The sequence below is a fragment of the Geotrypetes seraphini genome, chromosome 2 (genome assembly GCF_902459505.1).
Source record: "Geotrypetes seraphini chromosome 2, aGeoSer1.1, whole genome shotgun sequence".
Classification (NCBI taxonomy): domain Eukaryota; kingdom Metazoa; phylum Chordata; class Amphibia; order Gymnophiona; family Dermophiidae; genus Geotrypetes; species Geotrypetes seraphini.
This window is the reverse complement of record NC_047085.1, coordinates 468,952,508-468,971,806: the sequence shown is the minus strand read 5'-3', so window position 1 is coordinate 468,971,806 and position 19,299 is coordinate 468,952,508. Positions and strand designations below refer to the sequence as shown.

The window sequence follows — 19,299 nt, the reverse complement described above, 5'->3', positions numbered from 1 at the left end:
TTAGGAAAGTTAAAAATGAAAAGTAGCCAAAATAATTTAAAACGTTGACTGTTCCAAAAAGTTGAAGATGCTGAAATAAATTGCTCCAAATGAGAAAAAAAAAAATCTGGCTAGGAAAGAAAAAAATGCCCATATTAGCTGGAGACCTGTGCTTGAACGAGCACTGCATCTGAAATAGTTTTCAAATCCATAGTATTTTGTCTAACTGCTTTCAGTAGAGAAGAATGCATGCCATTGATGGCGTCCCAAAGTGACTCAAGTGTCACGACGGCTGGTTTTGACATCTCTCACCTTTCTGATACCTGGGTCTTAGCTTTTACCAAGTTAGACAAGTTTCTGCTGAACCAGAACGTACGCAGGCAGGGCCAGTCTCAGTTAGGGCGCTGGTCTTTGACCAGAGGGCCGCCGCGTGAGCGGACTGCTGGGCACGATGGACCTACTGGTCTGACCCAACAGCGGCAATTCTTATGTTCTTATGATACATTCTCAAAACATCATGTTGCAGAAATGGAAAAAAATAAATAAAATTTGAGCAGCTGTTGGGCTGGTGGTGAAGAAACCACCGTATATGCGTAAAGAGTGAAAAAAGTTCTGAAGCGATGCTCCACGCTAGTAAAAGGCGGAGTCGCGTGATTCTTTTTTAATCTCCAATGCACATTCCTGTCAGAGAATTAGCAATATTTCAATGACACAATTTAAGCCTACATATACGATCCCCCTCTACAACCACAGTATCAGGCACAGACAAACAAGTATCGATACCAAGAATATATCTCCGGCAATTTTGAGCTCAGAGTCAAATATAAGACTTTACCTACTCTTTACAGATGAGAGCTGTGTTGCTGCGGCACAAATAGCCCGTATACTTGGAGCCTGATAAATAGGCCATAAGTTTAAGGTCATCTCGATCATGGTCAGTAAATCCAGTCACGGATATAATCTGAAAGCAGAAAAAAAAAAAACAACTACTGGTTACAAACTTTAACACTCTTTGTTTGTGAAGCATCTTCCGCGTATACAAAGTTCTGTCAGAGCAAGTCAGTAAGGAGACTAAAGTTGCGGACTTGAGCGCTGAACCTGCACTCCCGGGCGGGTTATCCCTCTCCATGCCTTGCTTAACCCTTTCAGGACCAAGGGACCTATTTGTCCCATAACTTTAAAATCCTATAAATTTTGATTGGGACAGTCTACAGTTCTAAATTTGATATGTACGGATTCCATATGATACTGCCTTTATGTAAACAAACTGGTTCCGACATTCATTCATTAGCGTCGTTGCTAGATTGACGAGAAGATTCACTTGCCACACTGTCCATAAGCCAGAAGTGTGATTTTTTAAATAAAAATAATGATATTTCACAAAAAAAATCAATTTTTTGGCATCTGCAAGCCCTTTTTACCATAAAAATGTCGTCAAAACCACAAAAATTGGCCTACGATCCTTATGGTCCTGAAAGGGTTAAAGTGTGAGGATCATTAAGTTTGGCGTCAAGCAAATACTTCACAGGAAGGATCCTGGAGGCAAGAAGCATTGGATTTAGATAAATTTTCAACTGCAAACCCGACTGGCTAGGTATGGCTCAAACATTGGATAAAGCTAACTTGGGAAAAAAAAAAAAAAATCACACAATTATTTTCACAGCTCATCTGCTTACTAGTGCTGCCCGATTCACGATTCAAATCGATTCACTGATTCACTTCGGGTGAATCGATTCGAACTGATTTAAAACAAGAACAACGAGGTCACGTGATGCTATGAGCGAGTGAAGACGTTCCCTCGCTTGCTCCGGGGCTGCCCTGTTTACTCTTACTAAATTGCGGGACAGTTTCTCCCTCCGACGCTTGCGCTGCTTCTTACCGGGCACATTAATATATGGACAGATACATTACGCGTTCCCAGGACTCCATGATTCCTAAAAACGCTCGGAAAGATCGTGAGCGAGTGCGGCCTTCTGAGGGCAAGATGGCGGCGAGCCCCGCAGCGGCGGTCTCCCATCTCACTGAGACCGCGCTGGGTGACATCAAGGAGGCGATCGCGCAGGTCTTGGGACCGAAAATGGAACTTCTCTCCTCGCAGATTTCAAACATTGAAAATCTTTTGTCGGCTGCAGCGGCGCGCACCGCGGAACTAGAACAGCGGGTCTCGACCCTGGAAGACTCATCGGAGACGGCTTTGACCACACTACAGGCCCAAGTGCTTTCACAGTCTGAGAAGCTTGACGATTTGGAAAATCGCTCGCGCCGCTCTAACCTGTGTCTCATGGGCATTCCGGAAACTATTGCGGATCATCTTTTGTTGGATGTCCTGGAGCGTTGGCTGCAAGATGAACTGCCTCTCCCACCCTCTTTGGGCTCTTTGCACTTGGAACGGGCTCATCGTTAAGGGCCCTCGAGCGGGCTTGGAAATGCGCCCGCGGGTGGTTATCCTAAAATTACTGAATTTCCGACACAAGGTGCTCAACTATAATGGAACATCTGTCTGCATCAGCCAGGACTTTTCGGTGGCTTTGCAAGAAAGGAGGAAGCCTTATTACCCTTTATGTGCCAAACTTGCTGAGCTCAAGAGGAGGTTTCAATTTAACTATCCAGCTTTGCTCAGGGTTCAACATAATGGAGTTTGGAAGTCTTTTCAGTCCCCGGAAGCAGCTGCTGATTTTATAAAGCTTCTTAGTGGCCCGGATTCTGGGGCTGATTGACTGTTTTCTGCTACTGCATGGACATGTGTATGCCTTAGTTACAGTTTGTGCATTAGATTGCTAGTGCGGAAGGGTTTCTAGTCCCGAAGGCTCCTTGGGGGCTATTTTCACTGATGGCCAGGTGTCTCTCGTGACCTGTACATATCCCTCATGGTAGGGATTTATGGGAGTGTTTGTTGGGGATGGGGGGGGGGTTAGTTTTTGGGTAGTGGAAGCGGCATTGTTTTGGTACATTGTTATATTCTTTGTTCTATATTTGGGATTGACTTTTGTGGGGATGTATGAATGGATTGATTGGAGTGTGCCCATTGGGTCTCGGGGAGAGGCTGGGCGCCCTGGGACTATTTTTCCATGGTGGTTGACCTGTCTTAGGTTTCCTGGTGGGGTACACTATGGGTGATCAGACATTGCGCATACTTTCATGGAACGTGTCGGGAATTACATCCCCTGCTAAACGCACCAAGATTCTGTTACAATTGAAACATCTTCGTGCGGACATCGCCTGTCTCCAGGAGACTAAGCTCACTGACTTAGAACACAAAAAGCTCCAGAGGGGTTGGGTTGGGGATATTCATTATGCCTCTTCACTGGGGAAGACGGCTGGGGTGGCCATTCTCATACAGAAGGGCTTAGCGTGCACTGTTCAGGTACAACGACGTGATACTCAGGGTCATTATCTCTTAGTGAAGGTGGTGGGACCTGGTGGGCCCTTTCGTCTCTTGGTGGGCTACGGCCCTAATGGGTATCAACATGCTTTTTTTCAAAATCTGGTTAACATTTGCTTACAAGATTCCGATTGCCCCTTAATTTTGGTTGGCGATCTGAACCAAGTTCTTGACTCGGCCATGGACCGATCCGGGGCATCGGGAGTGTCTTTGTTGAGGCAGACAAAAGGGATCCCTTATCTTTGTCGAGCCTTGGGGTTGGTTGATCCCTGGCGCTTGCTCCATCCTACTGAGCGGGATTATACCCACCAGTCTGGAGCGCATGGGTCCTTTTCTAGGATTGATTATACCTTATTATCGGAGTCCCTGTTTTCTCGGGTTACTGAGGCGACCATAGGCCCCTTGGAGGTGTCAGATCACAATATGATTTGGATTGATGTTGTGGTGGGTGGACCGATGGGCCCAGGGACAGGATGGAAATTTCCCTCTTATTTACATCATGATGCTCATTTCCAGAAGTTTTTGTCTGACAAGTGGGAGGCTTATTGCTCCTTTAACGCCCAGCATGTGGAATAGCCTGTTTTATTTTGGGACGCAGCTAAGGCAGTATTATGCGGGGACATCATAGCATATGTAGCTACTCGTGCGTGACGTATAGCGGCTCGTATAGTGACGCTTGAACGACAACTGGTGTCCTTAAAGAGAGACTTATTGCGTAGCCCCACAGCCGCTAATCGGGAGGCGTATCAGACTGTATTGGTTGCTTTAAATTCTCTTATCCACGAACGCACAAAAAAATTATTGTTTTTTCGTAAATTTCAATTTTATAAATATGGCAATAGGGTGGGGAAGTTATTAGCGTCCATAACCAAAAGTTGGAAGGGGTCTCGATACATTTCTATGATTCATGAGAGTTCAGGGAAGATCCTGACATCTTCGGCAGATATCTCTGCTAGCTTTCATCGTTATTTTGAGGCCTTCTATGCGTCACCGGGTCCTTATACAGGTCCGGATGTGTCTGATTATTTGGAAGACGCGGGTATGTCTCGATTGACGGCTGCTAAGATATCCCTCTTAGATCGACCCCTACAATTGCAGGAGGTGCTTCAGGCGATTCAGAAACTGAGACCTTGTACGGCACCAGGACCTGATGGCTATTCCCCTGAGTTCTTTAAGATCTTATCTCTTTCTATTGGGGGCTCTCTTTTGGACTATTATATGACCATTCAGACGCAGCGGATGTTCCCCCGTTACTCTAATGAAGCCCTGATTACTCTTATCCCTAAACCCTCCAAGCCGTCCACTGATTTAGAATCCTATTGGCCGATATCATTGCTGAATGTTGATATTAAAATATTTGCTTGTATTTTGGATGATAGGTTAGCCCCCTTGCTGCCTTCTCTTATTGTTCCGGAACAGATGGGTTTTGTTCGGACTCGCCATTCTGTACTTAATGTAAGGAGGGTTCTCTTAGAGTTTTCTCGTGCACAGCAGATGCAGATGCCTGGCTTGCTTGTAGGGCTTGATGCGGCAAAAGCTTTTGACAAGGTCCATTGGCATTACTTGTTTCAGGTCTTGCGATATATGGGGGTTCCGGACAGTTATTTTGCTTCTATACAGGCGCTTTACTCGGGATCTACTGCCTCGGTGTTAGTCAATGGAGTGAAGTCTCCTTCATTTTCCATCGGCAGAGGGACGAGGCAGGGATGTCCGCTATCCCCTCTCCTTTTTCTTTTATATTTAGACCCTCTTTTGCGTACGCTCCAGAGAGATGACGAGATTACGGGATTGCCTGAGGGTGCTTCTCAGTTGCGGGTGTTGGCCTTTGCAGACGATCTTTTGCTTACTCTGGCCAACCCGCAACGCTCGTTATTTCGAGCGTTGGAACTCCTTGATGAGTTTAATATTTATTCGGGTTTGGTCTTAAATAAGCAAAAGTCTCTAGCACTCCCTACATTGTCTGAGGTGAGGCAGAACTGGAGTGGGGGTTTCCCTTACAGTGGGCTTCTTCCCATTTGGTTTACTTAGGGGTGGTTATTCCACAGAACCTAGCTACACTATATAGCTCTAATGTTCTGCCCTTACTCCGTCGTACCGCTATCACGTTACATAATTGGCGAACTTATCCTCTCTCGCTCTCTGGACGCATTGCTCTTTATAACATGATGATACTCCCACAATGGCTTTACTTACTGCAAACTCTTCCCATAATGTTAACGGCATCACATTTGTCCCTACACCGGTCTCACCTTTCAGCATACTTGTGGCAGGGTAAGCAAGCTCGGATATCATTATCTAAACTAATGCTTCCAACTGCTCAGGGGGGGGCTGGGCCTTTTGTGTGTTTCTAGGTTTAATCTTGCTTGCCAATTACATCATATTCATGATTGGTTTTGTAACTCTACCTGTTTTTCTTTGCCAGATATTGAATGTTTTCATTTTCAGCCATATCATTTCAATTATCTCCTTCATGTGCTCCATTTGCCTGATTTACCACAGATACAGTCTAACCCATTCCTACCTGCTATGCGTAAGGCCTGGCGGATGCTGTGTCGGTTATTGAAGATCTCCTCCTGCAGCACGCCTTGCCTTCCTATCTTAGGCAATGGAGACTTTTTGTCTGGCTTGAACTCTACATTGTTCCAACGTTGGTCCTGTGTGGGCCTCCAGTATGTGTCTCAGGCTGTGACGCGTGCTGGTCTCCCTATACCATTTACAGACCTCCAGGTGACATTTTCTCTCTTTCCCACAGACTGGTTCGCCTATCGACAGCTTCAACATTACCTGATGGCTCTGACCCCGGTTGTATTGAAGGAGGACATTCAGGAACAGTTGCAGGAGGCGGTTTGCCTCACAGCTCAGGAGCCCATACCCTTAAAATTTTATCATAAGTTTTTACAAGAGCTCTCGGGTGACCTAGATTTTGTGGCTCTGGCCCAGAAATGGACTGCTGATCTCCGGATACCCATTTCGGAGGAGATGATCCGTAAGGGTGTTCGCCTAGGCAACTCTTCCGCTTTGTCATCTGAGGAGAGGGAGCGCAATTATAAATTTTTTTTTACGTGCTTTCTATGCACCCAAGAGAGCTCATATGATGGGGATCAGCTCGGGACATTGTTGTGGCAAATGCTCTCAACCTTTGGCATCTATTGGACACATGTTTTGGACCTGTCCGCTCGTGTCTTCCTTCTGGATCCAGCTGGTGGGTGTCCTCTGTGGCACGACTTTGGCAATGCTCCTGGCGTTTACATCCGAGTTTTCTCTTCACTTTGCAGATTCGTTTCCATCCTCCCCGACCGGGATATTCAGCTTTTCTTCGAAGGACTGTGCTGCTGGGCCGGAAGTGTATCCTGCTACAGTGGCTTTCGCCTCAGCTTCCTACCATTTCCCAATGGAGAACATTGATGAAGCAAATGTTGCTGGAACGCAGAGACATTGTTGATATGACTTCTAAATTGGGACAGTTGTTCCGCCAATGTTGGCAGTCCTTTAGTTTTACTTTTACTCCTTATGTTCAGCGTAAAATTTGGGACACTTAGTGTTGTTCCCTTGTTTCTTCCTTTTTGTTCTTATTATATTTGCTTTAGTATTCTGATTTGGTTGCCGCTGCTGCTGCCCGGGTTGGGTGGGTGGTTGGGGGGAGGGGGATTGGAGTTGGTCTATGATTCAAAGTCTGATACTTGTTGTGTTGTATATTGCTGTTTGTTGTGTTTTGCCTTTAATAAAAATGATTTAAACATAAAACAAGAACAACAACAAAAAATCGGTCTCCCGATTTGGTGACTGACCCTCTCCCCTCGCCCCCTAAAGCAGAAGTGGCAGCGCTGCCTCTTGCTGGCCGGCTGCTGCCGCTCCTGCTTTAGAGGGTGAGGGGGGAGGGTCAGTCGGGAAGTGCTGGTGTCTGGCTTCCCCCCTGGCCTCCCGCGCATCCATTTACCTCATTTCAGCAGCCTGCAGAGAGGATCACTTGTGCTAGCAATCTCTGAAAGCTGCTATAGGCCTTCGGAGCTGTTTCCTCTGCTGCGATCCTGCCTCTGACATCAGAGGAGGGGCGGGACCGTGGAAGAGGGAAGACAGCTCCCAAGTCCTATAGCAGCTTGCAGAGATCGCTAGCACAAGTGATCCTCTCTGCAGGCTGTTGAAATGAGGTAGATGGATGCACGGGAGGTCAGGGGGAACACACAGGCCTTCCGGGGGGGGGGGGGGGTTTGCAGGCGAAAACCGGGGATGAGCAGGCAGGAGAGATCGAGGCAGAGCAGGGCGGTGATTCGGGGCGAGCAGGCAGGAGAAATCCAGGGAAGAGTATCGGGGCAGCAGGCAGGAGAGATTCGGGGCAGCAGAAAGCAGGGCGTGCAGAGAGCATAAGAACATAAGCAATGCCTCTGCAGGGTCAGATCTGAGGTCCATCGTGCCCAGCAGTCCGCTCATGCGGTGGCCCAACAGGTCCAGGACCTGTGCAGTAATCCTCTATTTATACCCCTCTATCCCCTTTTCCAGCAGGAAATTGTCCAATCCTTTCTTGAACCCCAGTACCATACTCTTCCCTATTACGCTCTCTGGAAGCGCATTCCAGGTGTCCACCACACGTTGGGTAAACAAGAACTTCCTAGCATTTGTTTTGAATCTGTCCCCTTTCAACTTTTCTGAATGCCCTCTTGTTCTTTTATTATTCGAAAGTTTGAAGAATCTGTCCCTCTCTATCATATCCCCTCTAAGTCTCCTCTTCTCCAGGGAAAAGAGACACAGTTTCTCCAATCTCTCAGCGTATGAAAGGTTTTCCATCCCCTTTATCAGACGTGTCGCTCTCCTCTGAACCCTCTCGAGTAATGCCATGTCCTTCTTAAGATACGGCGACCAATATTGGACGCAGTACTCCAGATGCGGATGCACCATCGCCCGATACAATGGCAGGATAACTTCTTTCGTTCTGGTTGTAATACCCTTCTTGATTATGCCTAGCATTCTGTTTGCCTTTTTAGCGGCCGCTGCGCACTGTGCCATCAGCTTCATTGTCATGTCCACCATTACTCCCAAGTCCCTTTCTTGGGTACTCTCATTTAATAACATCCCTCCCATCGTATAGTTGTACCTCGGGTTTCTGTTTCCCACATGTAATACTTTACATTTCTCAACGTTGAATTTCATCTGCCATCTCGTTGCCCATTCCCCTAGTTTGTTCAAGTCACTTTGCAATTCTTCACAGTCCTCTTTAGTCCGAGCTCCACTAAATAGTTTGGTGTCGTCTGCAAATTTTATTATTTCGCACTTTGTCCCTGTTTCTAGATCATTTATGAATATATTAAATAGCAGCGGCCCGAGCACCGAGCCCTGCGGGACCCCACTCGTGACCTTCCTCCAGTCCGAGTTGCGGCCCTTCACTCCTACCCGCCAACCAGTTTCTGATCCATCTATGTACGCCTCCTTCCACCCCATGGTTCTTCAGTTTCAGGAGTAGGCGTTCATGGGGCACCTTGTCAAAGGCTTTTTGGAAATCTAGATATATGATGTCTATGGGGTCTCCTTTGTCCATCCATTTGTTAATTCTTTCGAAGAAGTGCAATAAGTTCGTTAGGCACGATCTCCCCTTGCAGAAACCATGTTGGTTGGTTATCAGAAGTTCGTTTCTTTCAAAATGGAGCTGGAGAGTCGGAAAAATGTTTTCGACTGGTCCCCAGCAGTTGTTTCTTGGGTTGATCAGCCAGCCCAGTTGGTTTTAAAAATTTGGTTGGTGAATCCCGTCCCTATCTACTTTGCAGGCGTTTCTCCTCATTTTCATGCATGGCTTGGAAGCGGATCGCAGGAAAGGTTAGTGAATAGTGCAGGAGGGAAATTTGGTCACAAAGGGGGTCGCAAACCAATCAGTACACGATCGCTTTGCTTTGTGAATCTAGCCCTTAGTTAAAATGGTTAACTATAATCTTGTATAAACATAGCACACATATATAATAGTGTAATAATGCAAATGCAAACTTGATACCCTGGCCAAGCAGCTAAGAGGCCGACGGCAATCACAGTGGAATCCATCTGAATCTGTATTTAAAATCCATTACACACGTCTTTGAAAACCGCTCTGAATTGACTCCCCAGTCATCAACAGCAGTATAGTTTCAGAATTTTGAGTTCACACCAGGTGAAGTTTACAGTTAACTGGCAAGACTCAAGGTGAACAAAGCCATGGGACCAGACAATTTGCACCCAAGAATGCACAGAGAATTGAGCGATGTCCTGGCGAAACCGTTGGCTGAGCTATTCAATCTCTCCCTAAGTAAGGGGAAAGTTCCCCTGGACTGGAAATTAGCTAATGTCGTTCCTCTGCATAAAAAGGGTTGCAGGGCAGAGGCTGCGAATTATAGACCAGTGAGTCTCACATCAATAGTGTGCAAACTCATGGAAACACTAATTAAAAGCAAATTGGACACGATCTTGAATGAAGGGAATCTTCGGGATCCCAGTCAGCATGGATTCACCAAGGGTAGGTCCTGCCAATCCAATCTCATCAGCTTCTTTGACTGGGTAACAAGAAAGTTGGACTTGGGAGAGTCTTTGGATGTCGTGTACCTGGACTTCAGGAAAGCTTTTGACAGTGTCCCACACCGCAGGCTGCTAAGCAAGATGGAATCGATGGGGTTAGGAGAGACACTAACTGCATGGGTCAATGATTGGCTGAGTGGCAGACTTCAGAGGGTGGTGGTTAATGGTACCCTCTCTAAAACATCGGAGGTGACCAGTGGAGTGCCGCAGGGCTCGGTCCTGGGTCCACTCCTTTTCAACATATTCATAGGGGATCTGACTCAAGGGCTTCAAGGTAAAATAACACTATTCGCCGATGACGCCAAACTATGTAATATAGTAAGTGAATGCAGTTTACAGAATTATATGGCGCAGGACCTGCTTACATTGGAAAGTTGGTCCTCAACCTGGCAGCTAGGCTTCAATACTAAGAAATGTAAGGTCATGCACCTCGGAAGCGGAAATCCATGCAGGACGTACTTCTTGAATGGAGAAACTTTAACTAGGACTTCAGCAGAACGAGATTTAGGAGTAATCATCAGTGCAGACATGAAAACTGCCAATCAAGTGGAGAAGGCTTCATCTAAGGCAAGGCAGATATTGGGTTGTATCAATAGAAGTTTCGTCAGCCGAAAGCCTGAAGTCATAATGCCGTTGTACAGGGCCATGGTGAGACCTCATCTGGAGTACTGTGTGCAATTCTGGAGGCCACATTACAGTAAAGATGTGCACAGAATTGAATCGGTTCAACGGACGGCCACCAGGATGATCTCGGGGCTCAAGGGTCTTTCGTACGAAAAGAGACTGAACAAATTGCAGCTCTACACTCTTGAGGAACGTAGGAAGAGGGGAGACATGATCGAAACATTTAAGTACCTCACAGGACGTGTCGAAGTGGAAGATGATATTTTCTTTCTCAAGGGACCCTCGGCCACAAGAGGGCACCCGCTCAAACTCAGGGGCGGAAAATTTCATGGCGACACCAGAAAGTATTTCTTCACAGAGAGAGTGGTTGATCATTGGAACAAGCTTCCAGTGCAGGTGATCGAGGCAGACAGCGTGCCAGACTTTAAGAATAAATGGGATACCCATGTGGGATCCCTACGAGGGTCAAGATAAGGAAATTGGGTCATTAGGGCATAGACAGGGGGTGGGTAAGCAGAGTGGGCAGACTTGATGGGCTGTAGCCCTTTTCTGCCGTCATCTTCTATGTTTCTATGTTTCTATATAGAAGATCCCAATAAAGATAAAGATTAGCTTTCAAGATTAAGGAGTGAAGCAGTGGCGTAGCGAGGGTAAGCGGCCCCCCGAGTGTGCGCACACCTTCCCCGAATCTTTTTAACTTCGGCGCAAGCAACCACCAACATAATGTACGGATTGGCTTCGGCACTCTCTCCGACATCACTTCATAGGCGCAAGTCCCAGAAGTGACATCAGAGAGAGCGCCAAAGCCGACGCGGGCATCAAGTTGGGGGCTACTCGTGCCAAAGTTTAAAAGGTATGGGGAGGGGAAGGGGCGCACACGTGGCAGGGGGGAGGAGTGGCAAAGGGGGGGGCGGAGAGGAGGAGGGGTACCAGCGCCATGAGCAAGATGGCCCCCAGGGCAGACCACCCCCTAGCCCTCCCCCCTTTTAATACACCACTGGAGTGAAGCTATGAAGATTAAGGGAGTGAATCTCATAGGAAATATGGAAGTATACTTTACTGAGAAAGCCTGACATAATCTACCAGCAGAGATGATGAGAACTACGTAACACTGTGAAAGGACATAAGCAAACCTGGAAGACACAGAATTAAGACACTGGGTAAATAATATAAGAAAGCTGAGGGTGGGATTCTGTAAATGGCCCCTCGCATCTCTCTCCTGATGTACCTCCCAGAGAACTCTGAGCCTCAGATAAGTCACTCTTAGCGTTACCCTTCTCCCCCACTGCCAATTCCAGACTTCGTTCCTTTCATCTAGCTGCCTGGAATAAATTACCTGAGTTTGTCCATCAAGCCCCTTCCCTTCCCTTGTGTAAAAGCAGAATGAAAACCCACCTTTTTGATATAGCCTTCAATCCTTAACCCTACTCCTCTGATGCCATAATGCCTCATTCCACCAATAAGAGCCAACCTCATCAGTGATGTCACAATGGCTTCATTGTCCTGTACAAGCCAGCTGATTAACCATTCCCCTTAAGTGTATCCATGACATCCTGTTTGTCTGTCTTGCCTGTTTAGATTGTAAGCTCTTTCGAGCAGGGACTGTTTTCTTACTCTTTGTAGCGCTGCGTGCGTCTGGTAGCGCTATAGAAATCATTAATAGTAGTAGTAGCAGTAGTAGTAGTAAATCAGCAGGCGCTGGCTGCGTGTCAATCACACTTAGGTGCCATTTACAGGATCCCACCTAACAGCACCTATCCAAAAACAGGCACCAGCAATATAGGCCAGGATTTTACTGGCCTACACTGCAGGCACATATGTTCTGTACAGAATCGTGCTTAGCAGCGCATATGTCTGTTTTTGCTCCCAAATATGACCACTTAGGCGTTAGGTGCCATGCGATAGGCACATACCTTTTATAGACCCCGCTTCTGTCAAAACTTCACTGGCTCCCAGTGATTTCTAGGATTCACTTTAAATGTACCTGCCTAATTTTCAAGATCCTACATGGCATTCTTCCTCCCCTAATCCCACTATCCTGGAATTCTTCGAGACCTGACACTACCAGATCCTCCCACAAACTCAAACTATCTTTCCCCTCATTAAAAGGCGTCATGTATGCAGGAAAATTAGGGAAATCCTTTTTCTTCAAATTCACTGAGATTTGGAATAACCTCCCTGCCCCGCTGCTGAACCTAGGCTCATTCCAATTATTCCGAAAGCATCTGAAAACCTGGCTTTTCTCCAAAATGTAAAGCTAGCTATCCTCTTCATAACCTCTAATTTCTTATTATGTCCTTCCCTCATTTATTGAATTTACCTGTAAACCGCGCCGAGCTCTATCTTTATGGAGATGATGCAATATACAAACTTAAGGTTTAGTTTAGTTTAAAGCTCATCATTTTATCTATTAAGGTGGTTTGGGTATTTAAAGAAGGTGCCTCTTACAGAATCTGGCCCTGAATACTGGTTTAACATATAATGATAGTAAGAATCAAAGTAAGACGACAGCAAAACCAACTAGAATAAGAAACAATATCCTGCTCACAATCAAATATGTATAATTGATAATTAGGGTATATTGTAATCTACAGCGATCTGTACAGAAAAAAGTGAGACTGGGGGAGGCAAGCAACAATTCTCTACCAATTATTACAAGCGAACTGGTATTTTAAGAGGATTAAAAAAAATAAAATGAAAGAGTCGCCTTACGTGCTGAGAACACGGTTTTCCACCTGGTGGGAATGCCACTGGAAAATGAAGCGCTCGATGCGGTGGCACCATTTTCTTCTTCTTCAATACTGTATTCAACCAGTGTGCAGTGATGCATCGTTTCCTCTCTCTCAGAGCCTATCAAAAAATAAAATACGGCAGGAGTTAGCGCTCACTTTCCTTCCACCTTAAATCTTTCCACACTACAAATACCCTCCCCAACATGGGCATGGTTTTTAAAGCAGTGAAACCCTTGCAGTAGCAATGCGATGGCCTTTGGACCAGCACAAATCTGCCACTTGTACTTAATATGATCCAAGAGGAGCTGCAAATTTTCATACGTTTCCTTCATGTGGACAGCGAGACCAATAGGAGTTTTCAAGCAAAGTCCTTGGCATCATCATAGACTCCTCTCTCTCCTTCAATGACCACCTCAACTTCTTGGTAAAAAAAATGCTTCTTTAGTCTTCATATGCTGAGGAAAGTGAGATCGTACTTTCATCATTCTCACTTCGTCGTCCTTGTTCAATCCACCATCCTCTCTAGACTGGATTATTGCAACTCCATCTATTGAAGCCTAACTAAAAAAAAACTCCATAGACTTCAGCTAATCCAGAACACCGCGGCCAAGCTTATTTTCGCTAAAGGCAAGTTCGACCACGTCTTCCCACTCTTGTCCAAACTTCACTGGCTCCCAGTTCACTCCCAGAGTCCTCTTTAAATGTGCTTGTTTAGCTTTCAAGATCCTACATGGCATCCTCCCTCCCGTTATCCCACTCTTCTGGAACTCCTCTAACCCTAATTCCACCAGATCCTCCCAAAAACTGAAACTATCATTCCCCTCTGCAAAAGGTATATCCCGCGTAGGAAAACTAGGAACATCCCTCCCCTTTAGAACCACAGAACTCTGGAACAACCTCACATCCCCGCTCAGAATTTCAAGCTCCCTTCAATCCTTCTGCAAACACCTGAAAACTTGGCTCTTTTCAAAAATCTAACACCTCCCGCTCTTTGGTACCCTGTCCCTCTTTATCTTCCTAGCTCCTTTCCTATAACCCTTCATTGTAGCTCCTTTTCAATCTAACCCTGTAAACCGTGCCGAGCTCTACGCTTGTGGAGATGGCGCGGTATACAAACCTAAGGTTTAGTTTAGTTTAGTTTAGATGGATATATGTTTCCGTTATGCAAAAGCACTGCCTTCAGACTTAACTTTGATGCATCAATGAACAAGCGCCATTCATTAGGGTCGTGACTTTGACCAAACACTTGGAATAATCCATTTACGTCATGACAAAATGTCAATGAGTCTGTTCCACGAGGGCCTTGTGATGATTTTGGAACAGGAAGATGTTGGTCTCAGGTGCCAAGAGATTCCACTGACAAAGCCTGGAGCCTAAGAGTTCAGCTTATCTCTTAGATAAAGTAAAATCTTGAATGAGGTCATTTAATTCTGCCTCAGTTATTACATGAGGCTGACCTGAACTTGAAATCAAGAACTCAGGATCATTTTCGGATCCAAGTTCCATAGAGTCATCAGCACATGCTTCAGAGCCTTCTTCCAAATCCAATGTATAAGTTCCAGGTGGTTTTAGAATTTGAAGATTGTCATCATGAGGCAGATTTCAAGATTAAGATACTGAATTTGACTCTTTGTTTTCGAAGAAAATCCAGACACTTTTGTTAAGTAGAAATAACAATCTGTCCAATGGTTCTTTTGTTCCCTCCAAGCCATTGGAACAGCAAATGGCATCGATGGACGAACGCCTTTCAGCCATGCTCCAAGGTTGTTGGCACAAGATTTACAATACACGTGAACTGTCCAAACCTTATCTTGATCTCCAATTTTGCAGCCAAAATAGAGTTCATAGGCTTTCCTTATGAATGGAGACATAGTTCTCTTCTGAGACTTAACTGTATACTCCCCACAGACGTAACAGAAGACGTCAGGGTGGTTTGCACACTTTCTTGACATTATACTAACAAAACAACAAAAACGTTTCAAAAGCAACTTGATAACTAAGAAGCAAAACCCCAATACAAAATCAACGATTTAATCTCAACTGTGCTGATAAAGCTTGAAAATTGCTGATGATGCAATAAGCCTAAAGAGAACTGCTTATTCCAGCTCCACCTCCTCATCCATAATAATTTAATTATAGAGCACATTGTTACATCATTAAAATTAATACTTTAGCTTAAAAATCTAACTTGAGTCAAACTGTTTTAATATTTCAGAGATCATTATAACATTTACTCCAAGCATTAGAAAATATAGCAAAAATGTTAATTTTTGAATTATAATGCTCTTTTGCCAAAAATCAGAGGGTTATACCAAAAAATTAAAGGTCAGTTTTGAATTCAGCGACCCCAAATCACTATAGAACACCCACTACAATTCATGCCCCAAAACCTCTGTGGCACAGTGTATCTTGTATCTCATGCACCCAAAATCTAAATCCAGCAATGACATCTTGTTCCGACAACCTATTTTCCCATATAACTCTAGGAAAAAGTTGATGTACATCAGTACTTTGTCCAAAGCTATGAATGTCACTTTGCTTACCTGTGCATACATACTGCTGACTTGACTTTCACACAGAAGATGTGTACATCTGCTGGTGAGTGTAGGATCCACTGTGCCACCATGTGCTTGGATAATCTAGGAAAGGAAATCAGACAGTGTGCCTGTGTTTATTACCCTACAGAATCACCATTTAGGTAAACATATTATTATTCCAAATGAGCAATTTTACATGGCACAAACTGGCTAAAAACAAATGTAATGTAATTGTAATTTATTTCTTATATACCGCTACATCCGTTAGGTTCTAAGCGGTTTACAGAAAATATACATTAAGATTAGAAATAGGAAAGGTACTTGAAAAATTCCCTTACTGTCCCGAAGGCTCACAATCTAACTAAAGTACCTGGAGGGTAATAGAGAAGTGAAAAGTAGAGTTAGAGGAAAAATAAAAATAAAATAAACATTTTAACAAGACAGCATTGATCTAAATACTTTGGAAGGTAGAAGAGAGGAGAGAAAGGAATAGAAGCAGAAGGGGGAGCCGTTGAACAGTAGAATTCTGGAGAAATTTAAATGATAGAAATAGAACAAAACAAAGACAAAAGGCAAAACAATAGATAAGATTAAAGATAAATCATAAGCTGGAAAGAAAAATAAAATAAAACTTTGTCTTCAATCCACGGTTTCAGCGTCAGTGATGAAGTGGAGCAAGTAAGTTTAGGAGGAGCGATTATAGTTCATTTGCTAAAGTCATGAATAGAGAACACTTTAAAACATTTAATTTCCAAAAAGAATAGTGTGAAGGAAGCAACATCTTTAATACGGTGCTGTATTATATGTGTTAAAAATAAATAAGAGGAAGAAAACACAATACCCTGTGCCACACAAATAAAGTAAGATCAAATAAATTATTACGACATCACATTAACAGAAGTGCCTAACTTTAAAGAATTTTGAGGTCTTTCTACTAAGCTGCAATAAGTGTTAGCATCTGCTTACTGCAACTAAAAATGGACTTATGGGATGCGCCAAGGTGTGCTGTGGTAATTTTGAAATCTGCACGCACAAACTGCGTGCTAAAAAAATAATTTTATTTTTCATAGAGGGAATGTGGGCAGACAGTGGAGGCCAGATTCTGCAAACAGCGCCTACATTGGTGGCCTACAAAACCGCCACAGGTCGCGTGTCACTCACACTAAGGCGCCATTTGCAGAATCGCGCCTACTGTTAAACATAGGCGCCATTAATGTAGGCCACGGTTTTGAAGGCCTATATTCCTGGTGTTTATATTTATTTAAAACATTTATATCCCGCATATCACAAAAATCTATGCGGGTTACAATATAAACACAAATACATTAATAGACAGAAAACCAGGAAACAAAACCATTAGCAGGCCACATAAAATTCTGGATACAACAATCACTGTGAGCACCTCTCATAAATAACCAAAAGCTTCCTGAAAAAAGCAAGCTTTCAAAGACTTACGGAAAAATAAAAACAAGGAAATCTGCCAAATATTTTCAGGAAGTGCATTCCACGTTACATCGCTTGACGTGAATCGTGTCAACAGAGGTGCCCAAGGTCATTTCCGGCTGAAACCACGCCTACTTTGACCTTGGGCAGCGGTAGGTGCCTCTGTAGACGCGATTGTGGCACATTTTTAAACAACATTTTAATTGTTTTATTAACGATGTGCTCAACTGCCGCACCGATTAGTCAATTAAACCAATTAAGTTAGCATAATCTCTCTCTCTTCCTGCCAGGTTTTGGAGCACAGACCGTTGAAATCTGCCCGGCACTGGTCCTACTTCCCAACTACTGAAATTGCCATTGAACTACACTCCAGCCGCGACCCTGAGCTGTTTTTGCCATTTACAGGACCCAGACCATTGACGTCTGCCCAGCATTGATCTTACTTCCAACCTTTCAAGCTTTGCGTGTAATTGTACAACTACAAAAAGGCGGTATACAAGTTTCAATCTACCTTTCTTGAATTCCTTCACTAATTTCGTCTTCACAACCTCCTTCAGGAGAGCATTCCAGGCACAATGTTAGCATTAGCGCTTGGCCCTTAAAAATATTACCATGGGAGCATTTACTGCATCCTATTTATGGAGACACTAATGGCTCCCATATTATGTATGCACTAACCAGTTAGTACAGTAGTAATGGAGATGCACTAGTTAATTATCGTATTTTCCCATAAATAGACTGTGGCCTATACATGGATTTTATAAACCCGTGTATGGGGGTGTGGCCTAGTTATATGGGGCGGCCTATATAAACATTTTTAATCATCCCCCCACCCCCTGGATGGCCGGCGGTACAGGGCATCTGCGATCTCTTCGGCCTGCCCCCGCACCGCTTGCTCAGTTACAGACGCCAGTTCTCGCAAGTTCTGCGAGAGCTGACGTTGGCCATTCAGTGGGCGGTGCAGGGGCAGGCTGGATGCCGAAGAGATCGCGGCTGCCCTGCACTGCTGGAGATTCGCCATACGCCAACCATGGGGCTCCAAATATGGTACCGGGGTGGGGGGGGGAGGGAGATTTTAAAAGGCAGGGGAGGTACAAGATAAGCCGCGGCTAATACCATGAGGCGGCTTATCTTCCGTTTTATAAACATAGGCCGCTCTTTTCTGCGGCCTATACATGGGTGCGACCTATGCAGAGGGGCGGCCTATACGCAGGGAAATACAGTAAACGAATGCCCATTTTCCGTCCTCAATGTGCCTCTCCACCCCTCAAAAAAAGACAAAAATTAATTACTACTGTACACAGATGCCAAAACTAATGTGGAACACACAACGCTTTCCATGTTAGGGACTTAACATAGTAAAAATAGCCTAATATAGTTTAGTAAAAAGGTCCTAAAGCACTACTGAGGTAATCTCAAGTCTGTAATGAGCTTCAGAGGTCAATGACCCAAATATGCAAATTCACCTGTAAATATTTGCAACGAAATGCACTGTCCAAATGTGTCCCCTCAAATTTTCATTGAACAAATAAATGTACTACTGATCAAGACTTAATGTGAAGTCTAACATCTCTAGAGAATCTTACCCTTTTCCAGTTTGCTAACAACTGTTTATCAGCCATTTGTTCCGGATAATCAGCAATTGCAAATACACAGCCCAATAAAAAGCATTCTTCTGGAACTAAAATAAAACAACATTTTCCATGTTAAAAGTACAAAATACAAATGTGTAAATATCTTGCTGCAGTGAGTAGGCTGCAAAGTTTGCCATCTAAAGACATATAATCAAGACTCTAGACCAGGGGTGTCAAAGTCCCTCCTCCTCGAGGGCCACAATCCAGTCGGGTTTTCAGGATTTCTCCAATGAATATGCATGAGATCTGTTTGCATGCACTGTTTTTATTGGGGAAATCCTGAAAATCTGATTGGATTGTGGCCCTCGAGGAGGGGCTTTGACACCCGTGCTCTAAACAGTAAAAGATTAAAAATTCATGGTTAGCGATTTTTCTGGTCATTTACCATATATGCTCAAATATAAACTGACCCGAATATAAACCGAGGTAACCTTTTC

The 19,299-nt window shown here is 44.5% G+C and overlaps 1 protein-coding gene across 1 annotated transcript in view; it reads right to left on the bottom strand.

Moving 5' to 3' along the window:
* The window catches only part of PAXIP1 (PAX interacting protein 1), a 104,467-nt gene that overhangs the window by 33,691 nt on the left and 51,477 nt on the right, over positions 1–19,299 (bottom strand). Inside the window, exons 8-11 of the mRNA XM_033931635.1 lie at positions 18,815–18,909; positions 15,792–15,887; positions 13,229–13,366; positions 819–940 (exon numbers count right to left, since the gene is read on the bottom strand). Of these exons, the coding sequence (XP_033787526.1) occupies positions 819–940; positions 13,229–13,366; positions 15,792–15,887; positions 18,815–18,909 (451 nt within the window). The remainder of the gene's footprint in view (positions 1–818; positions 941–13,228; positions 13,367–15,791; positions 15,888–18,814; positions 18,910–19,299) is intronic.